At 42.4% G+C, this 22,002-nt stretch overlaps 1 protein-coding gene across 9 annotated transcripts in view; it reads left to right on the forward strand.

Moving 5' to 3' along the window:
- The window catches only part of LOC129457527 (uncharacterized), a 55,620-nt gene that overhangs the window by 17,737 nt on the left and 15,881 nt on the right, over window positions 1–22,002 (forward strand). For 2 of the 9 annotated variants that reach the window (XR_008649283.2, XR_008649288.2), the window contains exon 3: window positions 10,404–10,869. The exons of 2 other annotated variants lie outside the window; for them this stretch is intronic. Coding sequence is in view for 3 of the 7 variants with exons in the window: in XM_063612701.1 (XP_063468771.1) it covers window positions 8,831–8,846 (16 nt within the window). In the remaining 4 variants the exon portion in view is untranslated. Of the gene's footprint in view, window positions 1–3,047; window positions 3,154–8,830; window positions 8,952–10,403; window positions 10,873–15,902; window positions 16,008–22,002 lie in introns of those variants that run through there. 5 more of the 9 variants (XR_010114411.1, XR_010114410.1, XM_063612701.1 and 2 more) reach the window with 5 other exon arrangements.

Raw genomic sequence — 22,002 nt, forward strand, 5'->3', positions numbered from 1 at the left:
TGAGGGAAGAGATTTCTGCCAGGAACAGGTGGAGACAGTTAGCAGGCACAGGACAATTTATTATCAAGGTGCTTTAGTGGCCTGAGGGCAAGGGTTCCCAGGAGCCAGGATAGATTCTAATTTGTTCCTTGTTTGTGTATGTTTGTGTTTGGGAGGACATGTGTGCTGCCATGGAGCTGGTCCTCCCTTCAAGGACACTTGCCCTTCTAGTGCGTGTGTTCACTCAAGAAGGGGAAAAAAACAGTGGAGTGCGAGGGTGGGAGTAGGACAGATGTGGGAAAAGTCTCCTCACAGGGTGCAGGCAATGAAGGGGCCATAATCTGTATAGAATTAAAAAACAATAGTCAACTAAAAGTTGTTTGGCTTTTTATTATCACCATACCCCACCAATTCTGAGCCACTCTTCCCACCCGGGTGCCATGCCACTGAAACCACATGGAGCCTGCAGGCACCCGTGGGGCAGGTAACCCCTGCAGGCCAGATTGGTTCCCTGCCCCCCTTCCCGCACTACACCCCCAGCCCCATTACTGGCCCCATGGGATGTGAAGATTCACAAAGCACAAACACCAGTGACTAAGGACACATTCATTGTAAAGACAATTAATATTTTATGAACTAAATTAATAATTAATATAAAACAGATTAATACTCTTTTATTAAATAATCATTTAACGGTTGTTTTCTCTCCCAAGGCTGAGTTTCTTCATTTTCCTTTCACTCAAGAAGTTTGCATTGAGTTCCTACAATGTGCCAGGCCAGGTGCTGGGCATGGGTGATACCACACAGTAGACCAGACAGTGACAGGGAGCCGACCTCCTAGAGCTAGAGACAGGCAGGGGCCAAGTGAGCAATGCACAAACAAGATGGTTTTAGCTGGTGTGAGCTATCATGAAGGGGCACATTGTAGGGTCATGAGATAGAAAGTGATGGGCAGGAGCAGATCTGTATTTTATAAAGGTGATCAAGGCTGGCCTTTCAGAGGAGATGTTGTTTGGGCTGAGATTTGGTGTTTGGGAAGGAGCCAGCTATGGCAGAAAAAAACAGTGAGTGCCAAGACCAGGAGGCAGGAACAAGTCTGGCCTGTTAGAGGAAATGAAGGAAGGCTTGTGTGGCTGGCAATAAGGAGGAGTCCTTTTGAGGAGGAGTCTGAAGGGATGCAGAGGCCAGGTGCAGTCAGTCATGTAGGGTCATAAGACTGAGTTTGCATTGGGTGAGCCATGAGAAATACACCTTTGACCACTCCCCCCTTATCATCCTAATTTGCATAACTGCTTGTTTTGTGTTGTGTCTTTCATGTTTGCTAGCTTCTGCTGACCCTTCGCCCAGCACTCCAGTCTCCCCACCTCCTCTGCACTTGCTTGCATCACCTTCACTTTGTTCATGCACCTTCGAATGTCTTCTCCTTGGCACCCAGTTCCACAATATGGCATCCTCTTCATGCTGCGACCTTGTCATCTAATGAGGAAGGAAAGTTTGGTTCTGACCACAATCAATTGTTAGAACTCACATCCGTTGTTGAGGTTGGAGGAGATAAACCAAATTAACCTGTGCCTTCCTTTTCTTATAAATGGAATTTCTTATCTTGGACTTTTTCTTGAGTCTTCTTGGGGAAAGAGATGAGCCTGTGAATGAGGAGGAGAGAGAATGAAGAAAGGAAAGATTAGGAGCTGTTGAGGCCTGGGAGAGTTCAGAGTGAAGGGTAAATGTCAGTCTGTGATTCCCTTACCTGACCTCTGTGCTGAAAGGAGTTATCTCTGTCCACCAAGTATATTTCTCTTTTCAGTCTTCAACAAAATCTTCTTCCTTTGGACCTTTGTCTGCAGATCTGAGAAAAAAAAAAAAACAGCCATCTAAGAATTTAAAATATAAACTCACTTGGGCGGGAGAAAGCCTGGTTATCCTCTGATTTAAGAATAAAAACGCTGGTGCGTATCTACATTTTTTTCTCTCTCTGTCTACACACGCACACTCTCTCTATCTACACACACACACACACACACACACACACACAATTTGTCAATAATTGGAGAGAATTGGCTGCTGGATTCCACTCTAACACACAGAATAGGCCAGGTGGATTCTACTTTTTTACTAAAGTAGAGGATGACTTCTATGGAATCCCTGCTTTAGTTTTTCTTCCTTTTTTTTTGCAAAAGGAAGAAAATAAATTGCAGGAACAATGCAGCAAGTTGTAGCAATAAGTGGATGGTGTCTTGGAGGACAGCAAAGTCAGATGCATCTGGACCTCTTGCCTAGAAGCACTACATGCCTTTATTTTATTTTAGAAAGAGATGACGTCATTTCAGGTTTTTATAGCAAGGAAGGTAGGATTAAGGCCCAGATTTTTCTGGGTTCCCTTGAGGGAGATGGCAGAGTTTGGTTCCTTAAATACGATGTCTCAGATGTATTTGTTTTCAGCTATTGTGATGGTTGGAGAAGCGCCTTGTATCTTCCAAATTTCTGTTGAGGATCTAAGCCAGATAAAGTACAATCCCCCTAGAGATGACATTGGAGACTCAAGAGCAAATATATTCTTTGCTCTTCAGAATGTGATTTGTGAATCTGTCAATATGACATAGTCAATCACTAAGTAGTTATTGATCAATCACTCAGCTTTGGATCCAGATAGGGCAAGTGGTTTGGATAAGGATAAGACAGAACCCCTAATGATGCTATCTAGTGGGGGAAATGAAGACACATCTTTGATGCGTTAAGAATTGTTTTATTTCAAATCACAGAAAACCCAGTCCTAACTGACTACATCAAAAATAAAATTATCGGTTCATATAAATGAAAAATTCAGAGATGGGATGTGTATCGGTTATTGATGAATAATAAATCACCTCAACATACAGTAGCTTAAAACAACTGCTTATTTCGCACAAAATCTGCAAGTCAGTGATTTAAGCTGGGCTCAGTTGGGTGCTTCTTCCGGTCTGAACTGGGCTCCCTTATTCATCTGCAGTTAGCTGTGGGTCAGCTAGGCAACACTGCTTCTGGCTGTTGGGATGCCTTGGCTCTCATCCACATTGTGTCTCATCCTCCAGCAGGTTCACCTAGGCTTTTCTGCATGGTGCAGGATTCTGACAGCAAAAGTGCACACCATCACTTCCACTGGAATGCATGGATCAAAGCAAGTTACAAGACCAGCCCATATTCAAGGAGTAGGAAGTAGTTTCCATCTCTTAATGTTCTCAATGGGAGAACCTGCAAAGTCACATTACAAAGGGTTTGGATAAAGGAAAGTGTGAAAACCTTTCTATATTTGTTCCCAACCAATGCCAGCTTTAGGCATGGCTCTATGTGGGGCTTGAACAATGTCATCCTTCTACTCTGTTGACTTCAGCCTCAGCGTCCCCATATATCCACAATGGCTGCAGCAGTTCCAGCCCTCACATTCAAACCTAGTGAGAAAGGACAGCCCATCTAATCACTTTCCTAGAAAGTCTCATTGGCTCTAACTGGATCATTTCCCTATAATTAAACAAATCTCTCTGCCCAAGGGATACAGTATATTAATTGGTCTAGGCTTGGTCATATGTTCCACCCTTGCCACAGAGATGGAGCTCCACCAGAAGTGGAAAGTGTGAGGCTTTAAGTGTGAGAGTGAGGGAACGTCAAGTGAAAACGAGTGGCTTTTGCCAGAAGGAGTAATGGATGCTACTTGTGATAGTCATAGTGGTGGAATGACAGCAGATGTCCGCAACCCCACAACAGAACACACTGCATTTGTTACAGCTCTATTTGCTGCTTCCATATGATAAAGCAGTAGGTTAGAAGTTCTATGAAGTCAGATTTGAACACAGATCTTCAGATACCAAGCCCTGCATTTTGGCCTGAATTATTTTTCTCAGCACAAAGCATAATTCTTACATGATATGAGAAATGGATAGCCCTGCCTGGAAGGGCTTTTACTTTGTAATAGAAATATCACCCTGATTGATGGCAGCATTGGCTCTTCGTGATCATCTCTGTGTTGTGGGATCAATAAACTTTCAAATACTAGCCCATTCACTAGAGCATTATCTCCCCAAACTTCTTTGTCCCTGCTTATATTTGTCAACTTTACAATCCTTTTATTACCAGCAAAAGCTTTGGGAAGCTACAAATAAAAGCAGGGATTATAAAAGGATTCTTATTAAAGCATGCTTTCTTTGAGGCACAGAGTACAATGTCCTCCGTTCTCCCCTTGTGAAAAGATGTGTTTTCCTGTTTAATTAGAATAGACCTCCATTCCATTAGAAGAGGACAAGTAGGGCAGCAGGGTTGAGACTACAGGCCCCAGGGGGAAAAAAAGGCTTATTTATTTCAGCTCCCATCAACTTAAAGAGTGTACTGCAACTTTGTGAAATATTCTATCATATTTGGGAATGGATGAATACATGTAAACACCACCACTTCCCTGCTATAGAGTAATTGGTTGTAGTCTCCATTTTGTTTTTTTTATTGTTGTTACTTCGCAATTAAAGCCTGTGTTGGAGAAATGCAAAGCCAAGTGCATCAATTAGGGTCCTAGCAAGAAACAGATGGCACACTCAATTTGGATAATTCGAGGGGAGCTTAGTAAAGGGGGTTTTTGCAAAGATGTGAGCAGGATTAAAGGAAACCACAAGGGACCATGCTGTCCCAGAGTAAGCAACCGTGGGGAACTGTCTCACTTAGAGCAGGTGTTGGGAAACTAGGGCCCATGGATCAAATCTGGCCCCGTACCTGTTTCTGAAAATAAAGTTTTATTGAAACACAGTTGTGCCCATTTGTTTACGTATTGTCTGTGACTTCCCTCACATTTCAAAAGCAGAATTGAATACTTGCATCAAAAACTGTGTGGCCTACAAAGCCTAAAATATTTATTCTCTAGCCCTTTACAAAGGAAGTTTGCATCAAGGCCGGGACAAGGGTAAGGCAAGTGAGGTGTCCAGGGTGCAAAATTTAAGAAAGAATGGACTCTCGGGCTCTGCATTTGCATAACTCCGAGGGTAACCTTGGCTTCCGAGGCACTTTGCTTGCCACTCCTTAGTCTGGGCCTTGTTTGACAATCCCTGACCTAGAGAATAGCTATAAAGAGAGTGCTGCTTGACAAGGGCCCTGGCTTTGCCAAGAGAGATGCTGCCAACACTTGACAACTCTGCAGATAGATAGATGGAGAACAAAACCCACAGCCTTCATTGCCTCCTGCTTTCCAAGCTACCTGGAGGCACAGGGTGAGGGAGGCAGTTGATTGGGTCCATAAAGGTCCACCTCTTAGGGAATAGGGTTGTCTTAGGGTTCTCTAGAGGGATGGAACTAATAGGATAGATGTTTATATAAAAAGGAGTTATTAAGGAGTATTGACTCACGGTCACAGGATGAGGTCCCACAATAGGCCGTCTGCAAGCTGAGGATCAAGGAAGCCAGAACTGAAGAACTTCGAGTCTGATGTTTGAGGGCAGGAAGCATCCAGCACAGGAGAAAGATGTAGGCCAGAAGACTAAACAAGTCTAGTCTTTTCATGTTCTTTGCCTGCTTTTATTGTGGTCATGCTGGCAGCTGATTAAATTGTGTCCACCCAGATTGAGGGTGAGTCTGCCTTCCCCAGTCCACTGACTCAAATATTAATCTCCTTTGGCAACACCCTCACAGACACACCCAGGAACAATAATTTGCATCCTTCAATCCAATCAAGTTGACACTCAATATTAACCATCATGAAGTGGAGAAGGGAGGAGAGAGTATCCATGGAGCAAACTAAAATAACCTGCTCTAAGCTCCAAGGCACTCCAGCCACTATAGAATCACAGTCTGGAGCTGGTAAGGATGACAGTGATCATTTTGCCCAAAGAAGCTGCATTAAAAATAGAATACAAGGAAGAAGGCTGGTGGCTCATCTACTCAGACACTTACTTTGCCATTCAGAAGTAGGAAATCCATCCCAGGTCTGAGTTACATAAAAACAGAGTGAACTCTGAATTTCTCCATAATGCACACCACAGTTATTATTAAATGATGATTCTCTGATTATTCAAAGTCTGTTTTCTCTACTGTTGGCTCTACATTTCATTGGTCTATGCCCGGGACCCAGGCCAGTGCTTGGCACATAGTAATTGTTCAGGAAATATTTGTAGAGGGCCACGGGTGGCTCATGCATGTAATGCAGCACTTTGGGAGGCCAAGGTGGGAGGATTGCATTAGCCCAGGAGTTTGAGACCAACCTGGGCAACATATGGAGATCCCATCTCTTTAAAAAAATTTTAAAATAAATATTGTTGAATGAGCTAATTGGATAAAGAAAATATGTGAAAGACCTTGAGCTTAAAGGAAGCACAGTATGTCTGTGGAAGGGGAAATGGGAAAATGGCAAACAGGAAAAGTAATTATGTGAAAGTCCTTCTATCAGAAGCAATTGGGACAAATAGGTAGGGTTTGAATTCAGAAATGATTAAAAATGATCCATACTTTAAATATTTCATTTTATTTTAACACGAAACCTATACATTGTTTTGGAGTATCATTCTGACAATCATTTGACATATGACTTAGGCTTTTAAAAAACATGGTTACATTCCATTGCTAAGACTTCTAGATTGCCTTTCTTGTATAAGTCACACTCACAATGCATTGTCCATGAATTTTCAGTTTGTTTCTTTAACACAGAATGTGAAGCCTTGGGAAACTAAAAGAACATTCTGAGGGCAGGTTCCATGTAGATCATAACTTTTCTCAATTTTTGTTACAGATCTGCCAACACTCTTTTTAGTAACTTGCTTTTATCAAATCTTTCCAAAGCATTCTATCCAGTCTTCCCAGAAATATCTGTTTTTTTTCTGACTCACATTACATTAATGTACATAATGACAATTAGAAATACAATGAGAATAAACAAGCCTGGGAATGAACCTAATAGACTCTTAGTAAACATAGCACTCAATGATGGGAGAGCAGAACCTTGGACATGCTGGACAGTAGCCTACTTGCCATGAGCCTTCAACCTGCATTAGAAGTGTGTTTTACAGGAAAAAAGGAGAACTTTGGTTTGTTTAGTGAACTGGTTAAAAGGAGGTTATTTAGTTGAGATTCTTCCATATGCAAATTAGGAGACAATATTTTTAAGATCATATTACAAAGGTCAATCCTGCCACTACTGACTTTTGCCTTTCTATCTTGCAAAAACTGTCACATGAAAGATGAACTCAGGCCAGGCATGGTGGCTCACACCTATAATCCCAACACTTTGGGAGGCCAACGTGGGAAGATCGCTTGATCCCAGGAGTTAGAGACCAGATTGAGCAAGGGAGACCCTGTCTCTAAAAAAAAAAAAAAAAATTAAATTTGCTGAGTGGGGTAGCATGTACCTGTGGTTCTAGCTACTTGGGAGGCTGGAGTAGGAGGATCGCTTGAGCCCAGGAGGTTGAGGCTGCAGTGAGCAATGATTGTGCCACTGCACTCCAGCCTGGGCGATGGAGCAAGACCCTTTCTCAAACAAAAAACAAAAAACAAAAAAAACTCAAACTGGACAGTGAAGCTCCTTACAGTTGACTTCATTGAGGGTTATCACTGTGAACTTTCTCTGGTGGTTTCTGCCCCCAGCAAAGACCCAATGTCGTCATCTGCTGGCAACTGCATGTACTTGTTTTTCCTTGGCCTAATTTTTGCCCAATAACTTGGATTCCTCTTGAGTGGTGGGGAAAGAGAAGTGTGAGTACAAAGCTAGATATACCAATCTGAGTATAGCCAAGGGCAGGTAATGGTGCTCCAGTCCTTTTTTGGAGGAAGTGTTCTGCATTGAAGAAAAATCAGTCATTACAAGCCTTGTGCTCCAAACCTAGCCCTTCCACTTATAAACTTTGTGATCTTGGGCAGGACACTTAAACTGCTATGTCAGTGTTAAATTATCTGTAAATAGTAATTTATAAATACATAATAAGTAATAGCCATTCCTTACCTTTCTCATAGGAATGCTGTGAGTCTCAAGTGAAAAAGATGCAGTGTAGAAATGTTAACTGTTTCCCTTCCCACCTCTTCCTAGCATCCGGAAGGGTCGGGATGGGCTCAGTGATGCTACCGTAGCAAGCAACCATCACACTTCTGGGGCTCAAAAGAACACAAAGTTTTATTGCTTTTATCACTCTCATTATGTGTCTATCGTAGGTTGGTGGGGGTCTCTGGTGAGCATATTCACTCACTATGGAACACAGGTTTATGATGCAACCACCATCTTGAATATTGGCAATTTTCATGGCAGAGGAAAGAGAGATAGCTCTGTAAGGTGTCCACAAGCAATTAAATATTTGATCTGACAATGAAATATGAAACTTCTGCTGGAAATTCATTGGCCAAAGCTATTTACATGGCTCCCGCCTACTTCTAAGCAGGACAGGAAGTATAATCCTTCACATACCTCAGAGACTAAAGACTGGAGATACTTGGTGAACAGCACTAATGACTACCACATCACCCTTTTATCTCATCTTGATTTCCTTCCCCTTTCCTTTTTTTGTTTTTAAGAGAAAATAGAGTACAGTGGAAGTGTAAACTTTGAATCCAAGCCAAATACCATTTCTGTTACCCAGCAGTGTGGGTGACCTTGGGCATATCACTTAAACCTGTCATCAGTCACCTTATCTTAAAAAGGTGCTTGTTGTGAAGATTAAATGAAGGAATACATGGAAAACCTCCAAGAACAGGGTAGAAACTTAACAAGTGTCTGTTTCCTTCCTTAATTCATCAGTTTCTCCCCTCTCCTTTCTCTCTGTTTTACAAATTCTCTTTGGAAGAAAAAGGGGAAGATTTTCGGGTCTGCTGTGGATCTAGAAAGAGAAATCATTTCTGCTTTTACTATATCCTCTACTTCCAGCCCTGTCTTCAGATAACATGAAAATGGAAGCCAGAATCAACCTTGATCACTCAAGATCATCTCAAGGTCATCTCAAGGTGTTGCAAATTGCAAGGAAATGCTTAACCAAGTAGTTGCTGGGAGATTTGCCTGAGTCACCATTCTCTCAATAAAAGGCAGTGTACTATCCAATAGTTCCAGTGCTTCTTAAACTTCAATGTCTAAGAATCACTAGAGGATCTCGTAAAATGTGGAGTCTTATTCTGCAGGTCTAGGGTGAGGCCCAAGATTCCAATGAGCTTCCAGGTGGTGCCAATGCTCCTGGTCCCTGGACCACACTTTGAGTAGCAAGGTTCTAAGGGAATGAAATGAAGATTTAGGGGCTGTAGACCTAAATTAGAATCCTGGATCTGCTACTCATGAGTGGTAAGGCTTGAACATCATACTTTCCTACTTCATGATTCTGTTTCCTCATCTGTACATCAGGCACCCTCACAGTGTTCTCAGGAGGCCTCAATGAAATCATATATGTAAAAAGCTTTATTAACTGGAAAGCACAGTGGAGTGTTAGCTTTTAGTGGAATCGCTTCAGCTGTAAAGCACTGGGCTCTCTCTAAACCAGAAGCGATTCTATCCTCTCCCCTTTTTTGCATTGCCTTACATACCAGATGCTGGAGGATGCCTCTTTCCCATATGCTGTGGTAAGCACTTCTCACTTCCAGAGAGATTTACCTTGTGTAACTGACAAGTGTCAGGGAAATGTGGGAGAAGAGTGCTAAATCTAGACCAGGTACGCATACGTGTGGGCAGGGAGCATGACAGAGAGCTGGGGGGTGTGTGGCCCCAAAGCTAAGCAAAGTGAGTATAAATGGTGGCCACGAAGGCATCTTAACCAAATAGAACCTGTTAAACCAGGCCGTGAGCAGTGAGACCCTACTTTTTCTTATGGGATGTGGTGATAAAGAAATTACATAGTTATTTGAGAGGAACATAAATAAAGATTAATAGGTTAATGAGTTATTTTCCTTTCATTACTACACTATTGTACTTTATTATAATTGCATTGCACTCATTTAATTAAATTTGAACTGGGGCCAACACAAGATAATTTGTTTTCCCTGTACTGAACAATGAGTATGCAGATTGGATGTACTGAAGCAGTAATCAGCCCTCTGTTTGCAACACTTTTCTACTCTGAGTAGACATTATAATTGATAATTTGATTGTTGCAGCACTCTGTGCAATATATTTTAAAGCAACATTAACATAATGAAAATTATGTTGTGAGCTTAATCTCAGCTTTTCACTGAGAGGCTATCTAGTTTCTCAGTGTAAACCAGTCAGGGTCTGACAACAGCAGGTTTCTCTCTCATTCCTTCTTTTTGTCTCTCTCACTTTCTGCCTCTCTCCTTCCTTCCTTTCTCCTTTCCTCTCCGTTCTCCTCCTTCCTCCCTCACTCCCTCTCTGCCATCTTTTGTCCCCATTCTGTCCTCCCTTTCTTCTTTTCTCTTCCCTTCTGCCCAGCTCCCTTCCCTCTGTCTTTCCTCCCTCCTTTCATAACTGCATCATTTTTTTTTCTTGCCTGTTTCTCTAGCTCTATTGAAGAAAGAAAAAAGATGAAATAAGGGTTGTTGATAGCAACCATTCCCAGCTGCATTTCCTAATTTTGAGACCTGTTCACATCTGGGACATTCGAGAAAAGCAAACAAGATCCTTTCCAGCAAACACCTAAGTGAGAAATTATTCCTGGTGGTCAGTGTGGTAGTCAGCACCACACTTTGTGTTGTTGGTCAACATAGGGAATTAATTCAAAAGGCAGTCATGAGCTCTTCAAGGGCATTTCTGCACATATGGGCAGATGAGGAAAAAGTCACCGGCATTTCCTTTGTCCAAAGTCCATTCTTCCTTGGAGCTGCAAATGCTTTCTTGAAAAGATGAGGCCTTTATCCTTATGAACACATTCTGCGGACCGATTCTCTTTGGCCCAAAGGTTTCCTGTCCCGTAATGGAAAGTAGGTGTGACATTCTGTTTGATAATCCCAGGCCAGAGATCTTGGACGCAGGTGAGGAAATTTGTGCCCCCGTGACTTCTATTGAATTTTCATAACTCTGTAAATATTTGTTTCTGTGTTTGTTTTGGGAAGAAAAACACCTGTGAGTGGTTGGAAATGACTGTGTTTGTTTGGAAAAGCTGAAAGAGAGGGGTCTGAGCGTTCTTTGTTCTTCATTAAACTGTCTAGGCCCTGAATTTGTTGCAAAAAAATCGAATTTATTTGAAGAAAAGCCTGTTCTTTAATCTCTTTGTTCTAAGGCGTGGGCATCCACACTCTAGTCTGCTGCTTTACTTTCAAACTATCTGTCAGTGTGGAGGAAAAATGCTACAACAAGAAGCATGTTTTTTTGGAGGGGGCAACGTTTTGGAGAAGGCAGATTTTTCTCTGACACATATTAAATTTCTCCAGTGAACACTTGGGTGACATAGCTGCATCTGAGTGGCTTTTCTTTTCTCTTTCTATGTTGTTATTTTTATTAGAAAATTGGGCTAGAACTTATTCATGCATCAGTTACTGAGTTGAGAAGTAGCACTCTTAAGTTTTACTTTTTAGCTCACTATTTCCTTATCTGTTTGGGGGATAGTGTGTTTTAGTCTCTCCCGTTATTATGAGACAGAATTCTCTCAGCTGGGTCTACTGTTCTAATTATTATTATTAAAAAAAATGTTTTTAACAGAAACACGACCCAGAAAATTAAGTTGGGTTTTGCTTTGTTTTGTGTTTACATTTTAACCTCTGTTAAAGATACAAGAAAGAAAACTTCAACTTGCCTGGATGGAGGGTGCTTCCTCTTGTGCACAGATGTTGCATTTACATTGAGAAGCCCACAGCTGGGATGCTGTCACAGCCTAGGGACACAACTGTAGTTTCTTGCATCAGCCCACCCATGGCTCCCTGCCCCCAGGGACATTGCTAAGCAAGCCTGTTCCCAAATAAGAACTCGAGGGTAGATTCGTGGAGCACAGGTATCAGACATACAGCAGCTTTCCACTGTGGGAAGCTGGGGAAAAGAACTTCTCTCCCAGTGGTCCCAAACACAAATTCCTGGCAGTCGCCATGTATCTGGACATCATAGCACTTTGAAAGATTCATCCTGGCACTTCAGTTTGTATCTGTCATAATTTGGTTTCACCAAAGCAGACCTTAAGGCAGAGTTTCTTAAGGTCAGTAGCAGAAAGATGGGTCACGACAGTGCACATGAGCAGCAATGCTGAGACCAGATGGGTGGCATGGGCAGCACTGACTACAACTTTGCTGAGAAAAATCTCATGTGCACCTATTCCATCTAGACTGTAAGCTCCATGAGGGCAAGTGCTGAGGTTAGGTATTAGTCTGTGTTCCACAGTGCCCACCTGGATAATAACATCACCCAAGCAGCATCCATCCTGGTCCAAGCGTTGTGCTGAGCACATTATAAGGGTGACCCCTGTCAATCTTCACAATAGCCCGATGAGGTATCTTCATCTTACAGATGAGGCAAGAAGAACAGAGTTAAGTAACTTGCTGAAGTGGTAGAGTCAGTATATTTAAACTCAGGCAGCCTGGAGCCTACCCTTTTGCCACTGTGGGGGCCATCTCTCATGACTGTCTGGTTAGGAATCTGAGTCTGGAAGCTTTAGAGGCCATCACCACCATAACTAGAGCTGTCCTTTGATGAATACTTCTCATGTGCCTTGTCTTGGGATAAGTGCTTTACATTTGTTATTTTGTTTTTAGTTTTCTCATTGAGGCTGCTTCCGCCTTTTAGAGCTAAAGACTCTGAGGTTCAGAGAGGTTAAACCACACAGCTCATGAGTGGCTCTGTCCAAACTCTACCCACTCCCTGTCACCAGACACCAAAGCCATGACTTCAAGACATGACATTTTCCACTAGAGCCTCTGCAGCAGTAGCAGGCAAGTGATGACAGAAACCAAGAAAGTTGTGTCCCCTGACTCATCTCAGAGATAGCAGGTGGGCCACGGGTCATTCAAGAAATGGAGGTCATTGAGGACACCTCCCCCACAGATTCCTATCACAAACCTGGCACAATCAGGTGAGGTGGTTGCTGGTTTTTTTCCTCAAATAACCTTGATAATGTTCAAAGTATTTTACAGTCTGCTTCCCCTTCACCTGGTGCAGTGGCAAGGATACCAGAATAGAGACAAAACTGCCAGGCTTGCAGAAGTCACTATTCCAACTCATTTTGAAAACTCTTTTCTCCCTATCTCTGTTCTATCTCTGCTCCATGCATGGGGGCAACAGTGAGGGTGCACAGTTGTTATTGGTGGTGGTGGGCTGCAGCAGGCAGGAGAAAGGGGTACCCACCTGTGTTCCTCTGAAACGCATGCTGGCCACTCCCTAGGTAATAACAACTGGGGACCTTCCTCTCTTTCCTTCACTAGCTCTTTTGCCTCTCTTATCACTCCTTTTTCCATGTCCTTTCTAGCAAAGGAAGCCCAGTGTGGTGGAACAAGGTCTGCCTAGGAAGCCAGGCAACCTTGCTAACCACAACAACCATGGTCGCCTTGTGTTTAGCCAAGAACGATGAACACTGCATTCGGACTAGACGGCCCCAGCTCTGTGTTTTGATTGCTGACCAGTCAGGCAGCCTTTCTCTACTCCCTAGATTCCAGGCCCCAATCTACAACAAAGGGCAGATGCACTCGATTATGGTTTTCAGCTCTTTTAAGAAAAACAATAAAACTTGCCCTGTGCAGTGTTTACAATTATTCTTGAGCCTGTATTTTGTAAATGGTAGATTTTATGTTAAAAACAATCAGTATCACTGGCATTCCTTTAGAAGTCAGATATGGACATCCTGGACTCATAGTCCTGCATGGTGCCTGTTCTTTAGCTCTGAATTCTGGCTTCCCCTTCTACCAGAGGCATGTATTTCCCATCCAGTGCCCACACAGTTTGTCCTACAGTCACCTTGCTTTCAGGTTTGCAAGAGGCTAAGCAAAGATATAAGCCCAAAGGGACCTTGGAAGTTCCTGAAGTGCACATAGATAGAGAATTTACATGTCTGCATTTTTAATTTGTGAGAAAGATGGAAAACATAGCAAAACAAAGGGCCAGCAATAACCTAGGATTGATCTTAGGTGATGGTAGAAACGATGTGCCCTGTATGTGCAATTTCAAGGTGCCATCTCACATGGGATCCCACAGGATCCTCCAACCCAGAGAAGTTCTGCTTTCCATATTGCAAGATGAGGAACTGCAGTATGGAGAGGTGAAATGACTTGCCCAAAGTCACAAAGCTGCTGATCATACAAACCCAGCTTCAAACACAGATTTGCTCACTCTTGGCCTGGTGTTCCTTCTCTCCACCTTGATTTTAATACTACTTGATTTTTAAAATAAGTTTCCCCATTGTCTTATTTATCTGGCTCTTTTAACACCTTGGACAGGTGTGTAGGGCAGCTGTTCCTAAACACATTTCAACCGATGAGGACACTGAGGCAGTAAGGTCATTGATGTAAAAGCAGAGTGAGTTGTTTTCTCTGTGGCAAAATTTGAGGGATAATAGGAAGGATTTTTTACCTCTCTCTTTTCCTCTCTCTCTAATTCTAGATAGGGTAGGACTCTAACACATTCATCCCCCCCTTTTTTTAAGAAAAGGAGAGATCAAAGAGTACCAAACACCAATCTTGCTCACTTTGGAAATTTGAAAATATCAGTCCTGAATTCTTATCTCTTTTTCTCCTCTCCCTTCCTTCTTCCTTTCTCTTTACTATGAAAACAAAACAAAAACAATCTCACAGTATTTTATATTTTCAAAATGCTACATGGACTTCTCAGTTATTCTTATCAAAATACTTAAAAGGAGGAGTGGAATGATGAGTTCTATTTCCTAACTTAGGATTCTGAAGTCAACACCAGAACTAACATGTCCAGTTTCATTCAATGGCTTAGAAATGGGTGGAGAGTGAACCCTAGATCATTGGAGATTTCAGTCTGAGCCAAGCTAAGCTTCTAAGAACTGTTGCTTTGGTTTTGGGAGCACTTACAGTGTGCCAGGTATCTGCTGGGGACTTTATATACAAAATCTCATAAATCCATTCGATATTTCTAGGATGATGTATTATCTCTATCTTACAAGCTGAAGTGGGCCAAAGCTGCCTAGACTGCTTCCCAGGTCATCCTACAGGCCTGGGCCTGACTCCAAAGCCCATATTCACTCTACCTTGCCAATTCTGCAGTAGAAACAAAATTGTCTATAATTCTCCACCCCGATCCCCAACAATCCCATAAATCAGGCCATTTCCTTAATCCATTTGTTGCCAGTGACCCCTCTGGGGTGCTTGGGGGTTTCCTGCAGATCCTCTGGGATTGTCTGAAGGTTAGATAATGTGTGGGCCATGTTGCCATTAAGGAATCTTCAACAATATAAAAGGAAAGACAAAATCTCGCATGGTAGTCAATCGCGCACTGGAATCAGCTCCTGGTTTTCTGTGAGCTTAAAGGACTGTCACTTTTATGTCGATTTGAAAGAGAGTAAAGCTGGTTGAAACTGAGTAACAAACATTCAGGAAGTGAAAAGCCCATGCCACACCTTTAATGTGGTGTGCTAGGGAGGAGGGAGTAAATATTAACCAGAAGGCAAATACGGAAACATCCTAGAGGCGGTGCACGGAACAAAAATCAGTGAAGCTGGGTAGCAGCAGCTAAGCTTGTGGACTTGGAAACCAGCCAAGGCCTGGGTTCAAATCCCTTCTCTGATACTTACTAGCTGCAGGCTACTAGGCCAATTGCCTAACATTCTTAGCCTTAATTTTCTCTGTGAATCTGGGATGGTAATACATTTACTCTGTAAATCTGGGATGGTAATACATTCCTGTGAGTCTTATTATGTAGATTAAATGATGTAATGTATAGAGCATGTTTAGGGGAATTACTAGCATTATTATAGGCTTAATCAATGGTAGCTCTTATTAGATACAATTAAACTACTATTAATCTATTTTCAGGCTCTTCTCTCAAATGTCTTTGCTATACTCATATTTCAAGCAAAAGTTGCATCTGGGTTTTCATTATATTATGTACTTTTAACTTATAGAACATGTTCTGTGGACGCTACAGATGCAGACTAAATCACCTGCAAAGTGAATCTGTCAGCCCTAACAATAAGAATGGCTCTTTTATGATGAGCAGGAGAGACCAGGTAATTACTGAAGAAAGAGAGTGATGTGTCCATTGAAATCTACTCATGGAGGAAAGAAGGTAGGCAGAAAACCAATAGGTTTTCAAGAATATATGCAGAACAGGCTTTGGGGAGAATGCCAATGCTCAGTTAACCCAAGTCCCTGTCCAGGGTACGGGTATGCAGGTCAACAGATGTCCCACGAAAATGGAAACTTGGCAGAGGCTGGAAAACAGCAGCCCCAAGATACAGGGAGAAAAAGTTCCTGGTTCATAAGAGGCAGGAGGAAAGCTGATACCAGCCCTTCCTGAAAAGAGAAAATGAGGGTATCCAATAGACAGCACGTGGTATCTGCGATGAATGTGGTGATTCTGGCCAGGTACAAAAGTCTACTGTGTCATGTGGGATACCTTATTATGAAAAGGATATTGTGCCATTAGTGAGGCCTAGTCCAATACAGCCAAAGTGATTGGGGCACAAAGATCTGTGGATGTTTTAAAAGGGAAGTGAAACTAGGCTGGTATTCTCCAGGAAAGAAGAGATTATGAGGAGGGGATTCACTGATGACACAGCATTCTGAAGCGAAAAGAGAGAATAAAAGTGAAAAGGCTATTTGAGTTCATCGGTCGTTCTTTCTCCCTGACCCACATCTGCTTCCCCAAGCAAGCCAGGACAGTCTGAAAGAACTGTGTATTAGCAAGGATTTATAATGTATGAGCATTTTTAAAAAGACTAAAAATTTACCTTGGATCAAACAAGGGAAAGTGAGAAAGAGAACAATGCAATATGTAATTAAGAAAAGGAGTGCCTACAGGAACAATTCTGATGATTTTGGCATAGCATCAAATAATTTATTGCGGCACTATTCACAATAGCAAAGAGTTGGAACCAACCCAAATGTCCAACAACGATAGACTGGATTAAGAAAATGTGGCACATATACACCATGGAATACTATGCAGCCATAAAAAATGATGAGTTCGTGTCCTTTGTAGGGACATGGATGAAACTGGAAAACATCATTCTCAGTAAACTATCGCAAGGACAAAAAACCAAACACCGCATGTTCTCACTCATAGGTGGGAATTGAACAATGAGAACTCATGGACACAGGAAGGGGAACATCACACTCCGGGGACTGTTGTGGGGTGGGGGGAGGGGGGAGGGACAGCATTAGGAGATACACCTAATGCTAAATGACGAATTAATGGGTGCAGGAAATCAACATGGCACATGGATACATATGTAACAAACCTGCACATTGTGCACATGTACCCTAAAACCCTAAAGTATAATAAAAAAAAAAAAAAAAAAAAAAAAAAAATAAACCAAGAAATATGCAATTAATATGCTGCAGAACTGGCTTTGGAGTCAGACACATGGGTTCAACCCTTGCCCATTAGCTTTGTGACTTTAGGCTGGTCCCTTCAATACTCTAAGCATTGGGAGCAACACAAGCCCCTACTCATTGCATTTTTTGTGAAGATGATGTGGCCAGGTGCAGTGGCTCATGCCTGTAATTTGGGAGGCCAAAGCAGGAGGATCACTTGAGGCTAGAAGTTTGAGAACCAGCCTGGGCAATATAGCAAAACCTCAGGCTCTACAAAAAAATGAAAAAAAAAAAATTAGCTGAAATTTGTAGTGTCAGCTATTCAGACAGGAGGCTGAGATGGTAGGATCACTTGAGCCCAGGAGTTTGAGGCTACAGTGAGCTGTGATTGCACCACTGCACCCCAGCCTGAGCAACAAAGCAAGATCATGTCTCAAAAAAAAAAAAAAAAGGAAAGAGAATGTGTATAAAATGCCTAGAGTCAGGCCTGTCATGGAATGGACACCCATGACAGCGTAACCCGTATTACTGTCATTATTATCAGTGTTGGTCTATATATCATCCCTGCAGGAGGGTTCATTTTATGCATGAAGAGAACAAGGCCCCAAGGCTCAGAGAGGTTAAAGAATTTGCCCAAGGTCACACAGGCAGCAAATGTTGAAACTGGTATTTGATCCCTGTTTTGTCTGATACATTCAGTCTCCATCCTGCCTTATTACAGGTGATGAAAGGAAAAGAAAAAATCATAAATACTAGCTGTGCTTAATCCATGCCTCCTTCATAGATATACATTTCTCTAGAAACCCAAATCATTAGCATATCTTTAGATGATTTCTACACCTGTGAGGGCTCTGTGGTTTTCTGTGAAAACCTGATTTATATTTGGAGATTCTGGGGAAATGAACATCCTCAACAGCTAAAATAAGTGGGGCACAGGAGCTGCATGCATTGTAATCAGTTAAAAACAGCATTCAAGACAATGGCTTGGAGAGAGAGGCTTCAGTGATTCACAAGTGACTATGGAGCCTCTCTGAAGATTCCTAAAGCTTCTGTGTTCATGGACATGTTTCTGCCCACAGCAAGATTACTGTCCCACAGGGGCATCTACTTACTTAAGCTGCTCTTCTTATTTACCGTGTAAAGGAAGTTGTGGCCATCCCCTCTTCTTTCTTGCCTATTGTTCAAAGCCTAGATTTTGTTCAGGACAGTCTAACTCTAACAATGGCCCCTGCTTGGCCTTAAGCAATTTTGATGACCCATTTCCTTTTGCCAATGATAGGTCAAGGATGTGCATGTGACCCAGTTCCAGCCAATGAGGTGTGAGGAAATGTATGCAGGAAACTTCCTGGTTCTCTCTCTCCAGCAAGAGAAAGATGTGAGAAGAACAGTTTTCCTATGCTTGCTTTGTTCCTGCCTGGTATGCTGGTGTGAGGACGTGATGCTTGGAGCCATAGCAGCTGTTTTGCAACCATGAGGAAAGACATTGCTGATACATTGGGAATGGCAGATCAGGAAGAAAGAGCCTGGGTTCTTGGTGGCATCATTAAACTGCCATACCAACCCTGGAATAACTTATTTCCTACACTTTGCTATGTGAGTTCTTGCTTTATTGCTGACACTGCTATTACTTGGAGTTTCTGTTTCCAGATCAATAATATGAGACTATCTTGGGATGGGACCTGGGCATGTATGATTTCAGTATTCTCAAGTCATCACGGATAGTTAGAGTGGAGAATCACTTTTCTATACCACAAACATCTCGAATACCATGAGAAGTGTTAAGACCACTCAGAAGAGGTAGAGAGACTTCTTTTTGGTTGGAGCATCAGTGAAAACATCTTGGAAAAGGTAGCACTTGGTTTGCACTGAGTGGGATGGGTGGGGTCTAGACAAGTGAGGATAATGGTCTATAAGTGAGCAAAGACTTGAAAAGCAGGGGCTGTGTATCGGGAAGGACAAGTATCTCAATTCGGCTGGATAATAAGATGGGAAAGGTAGGAGACAGGCTGCAAAGATGGTTTGAGGCTGCACTGGGTGTTGGATGATGATTTAATGCCATGCTAAGGGCTTGGTGCCTGACACTGAGCTAATGGCTATAGGCAATTTAAGAGAAATTTAAGATTCAGCCTGCACCATTGAAATGCTTCCAAAGCAATTAGGAAGACAAGAAATACTCACCAAATCTCTTAGAGACACAAAGAAGCCATATATAATTAGGTTCCCCAAGGAATGGCACAGAGAGTAAAAGCCCCAGGATGTCAGAGTCAGGAGGAAGAGTATGGGATAGAACAGGACTATGGAATTTGAGGATGTTAGAGTAGGAAAGATACTACCGGCTCAGTCTCTAACTTTCCAAATGACACCGGAATTCCATCTGGGATGCTCTTGGGAAATGAGCCATTGAACTCTGTCTAATCCCTTCTGGGACAAAGACTTCAGTTGTTTGCATCCATCCTTGGACAGTTGCAATGATCATCCAGTTTTTTATTACCAAAATCTATCTTCCTATAGCTTCAGACCACTGACCCTCGTTTTGACCTGCTAGTCTGGAGTGGAATAAATTAAATTATTTGTTCCACTACTCCGTAATAGGAATACATGCAGTTCCCTTCCCATGGCCTCACAGTGGCTGAAGCCCCTTAAATTTGGGATGGCTTAACTTGGGCAATGGATATTGGCAGACATGATATCAGCAGAGGCTTTTAATGCATGCACCCTCTTGTGCCTGTTCTATCACCGTAAGAAAAATATTCCCGGGGCACCTACTGATTCCCAAAGAAAAAGAAACACATGGAGCAAACACATGGCCTGGAGCCAAGCCCAGCCAAGCCTACATTAGACCAGACAAACTCCAGCTTATCTGCGAATGCATAAGAGATAAATAGATGTTATTACAAGCCAACATAGTATTAATGTGACCATAGCTGACTAAAGCATAGAGCAAAAAGAATAGGTTTACTCCCTTTTACACCTGAATGCTCATCAAATAGATGGAGGTCACTATTATTCCGTAAAATATTATCATTTTGTTCGCATTCATCCTCGGTGCTGGTAACCAGTCCTTGTGTGACATGCATTTGAAATCCCTACTGTATGTAATTGCTCACTCTTTCACCCAGAACTGAGTACACAATACTCCAGATGTAGCCTCACAGAATCTATTAGGATCATCACTGCCCTTCAACTGAGAATAAGACTTTTATTACTGCAGCCTAAAATTGCTTTAAAAAATAAGCTGTTTCGTTGTTGGATCCTATTGAACTTTGGGTTAATTAAAACCCACAGGTCTTTTCCAACTCAATTTTTGTCAATCCAACTCCCCAGTCCTGTGCCAACACAACTGACTTTTTAATGTTAAATACAGATTCTATTACTCTTAAATTGCATATGATTGGTGTTGACCTAACATCCTGACCTGTCAGTACAATTTGAATTCTGATTCCACCATCAAACATGCCAATGATTCCTTCCATAAATGTGGTGAGTATGCCTGCTACATCTTCTTCCAAATCACTGAGGAAAGAATACCGAACACAATAAACACAAGAGTAAAAGCAAGCACCTGTGGCATATCTCTAGAGAGCTGAGTACAGTTGATTGAAATCTGCTGTACAGTCGAAAAATATTTTTGACTGTACAGTCATTCCACCTGTGTTTTGGTATGTTGTCCAGAAAAATATTATCAGTGACATGGCCAGAAGCAATGCTTAGATCAATGTATATCAGCAAAGTAATTCTATCAAAAATGGAAATTGGATGGTACACTATGATCTATTTCTGGAGAACCAGTATTAGGTCCTAGTAATTACCTTTCTTTTCTACCTGCTCACCAACATTCTGTACCTTATAATTGTCAATAAGCAATATTAAAATAATGTCTAGTGTTGAGAATCTACTTTTAAAAATGTTTATGAAGTTTCTCCTTGGTGAAATAGCATAATGTGGTGCAATGTGCTCTAAGATGCTGTAAACTGTCAGGGCGCTCCTCCTGGACTTGGCGCAGTCTCCTTTGTTAGGTCCTGGATTAGGTTTCATTTACTCACCACTCTGGATCCATCCTGGCCTTGCTTTTGGATGGGAGGCCCTGACATCGGCATGCATGCTTCCCACTATTGTAAAGCCTGCTTACTGCAGTTTCCGCCAGTGTTACAGATGGAGGAGCTCACTGGGGCAGCAGCTCCCAGACTCTCAGGGTTATCAGGCACCTCCTCTCCCCTCTCCTGCATTATGTACCACTCACTTCCTGCCCCAGGACTTTCCTGCTGCCACCAAGGTGCAAGACACCACGATCCATACTCAATAAGCACCTTTATGTGGACAACGCAGAAGTGCAGAGGAGCTGAAATCCCCTAGAAATTTCTTCCTTCTTCTTTTACAGAGGCGTAATGTATAGACAAGGTAGCTTCCTGCGGTCTCCTAGAAAACATCTGATAAGACTAAAAAATCAACTTGTCGGCTGGGCACGGTGGCTCATGCCTGTAATCCCAGCACTTTGGGAGGCTGAGGCAGGTGGATCACCTGAGGTCAGGAGTTTGAGACCAGCCTGGCCAACATGGCAAAACTCCATCTCTACTAAAAATACAAAAAAGAAAAAATTAGCGAGGCTTGGTGGTGGGCGCCTGTAATCCCAGCTACTTGGGAGGCTGAGGGCAGGAGAATCGCTTGAAACTGGGAGGGAGACGTTGC

This window comes from Symphalangus syndactylus, chromosome 11, assembly GCF_028878055.3.
Source record: "Symphalangus syndactylus isolate Jambi chromosome 11, NHGRI_mSymSyn1-v2.1_pri, whole genome shotgun sequence".
Lineage (NCBI taxonomy): Eukaryota > Metazoa > Chordata > Mammalia > Primates > Hylobatidae > Symphalangus > Symphalangus syndactylus.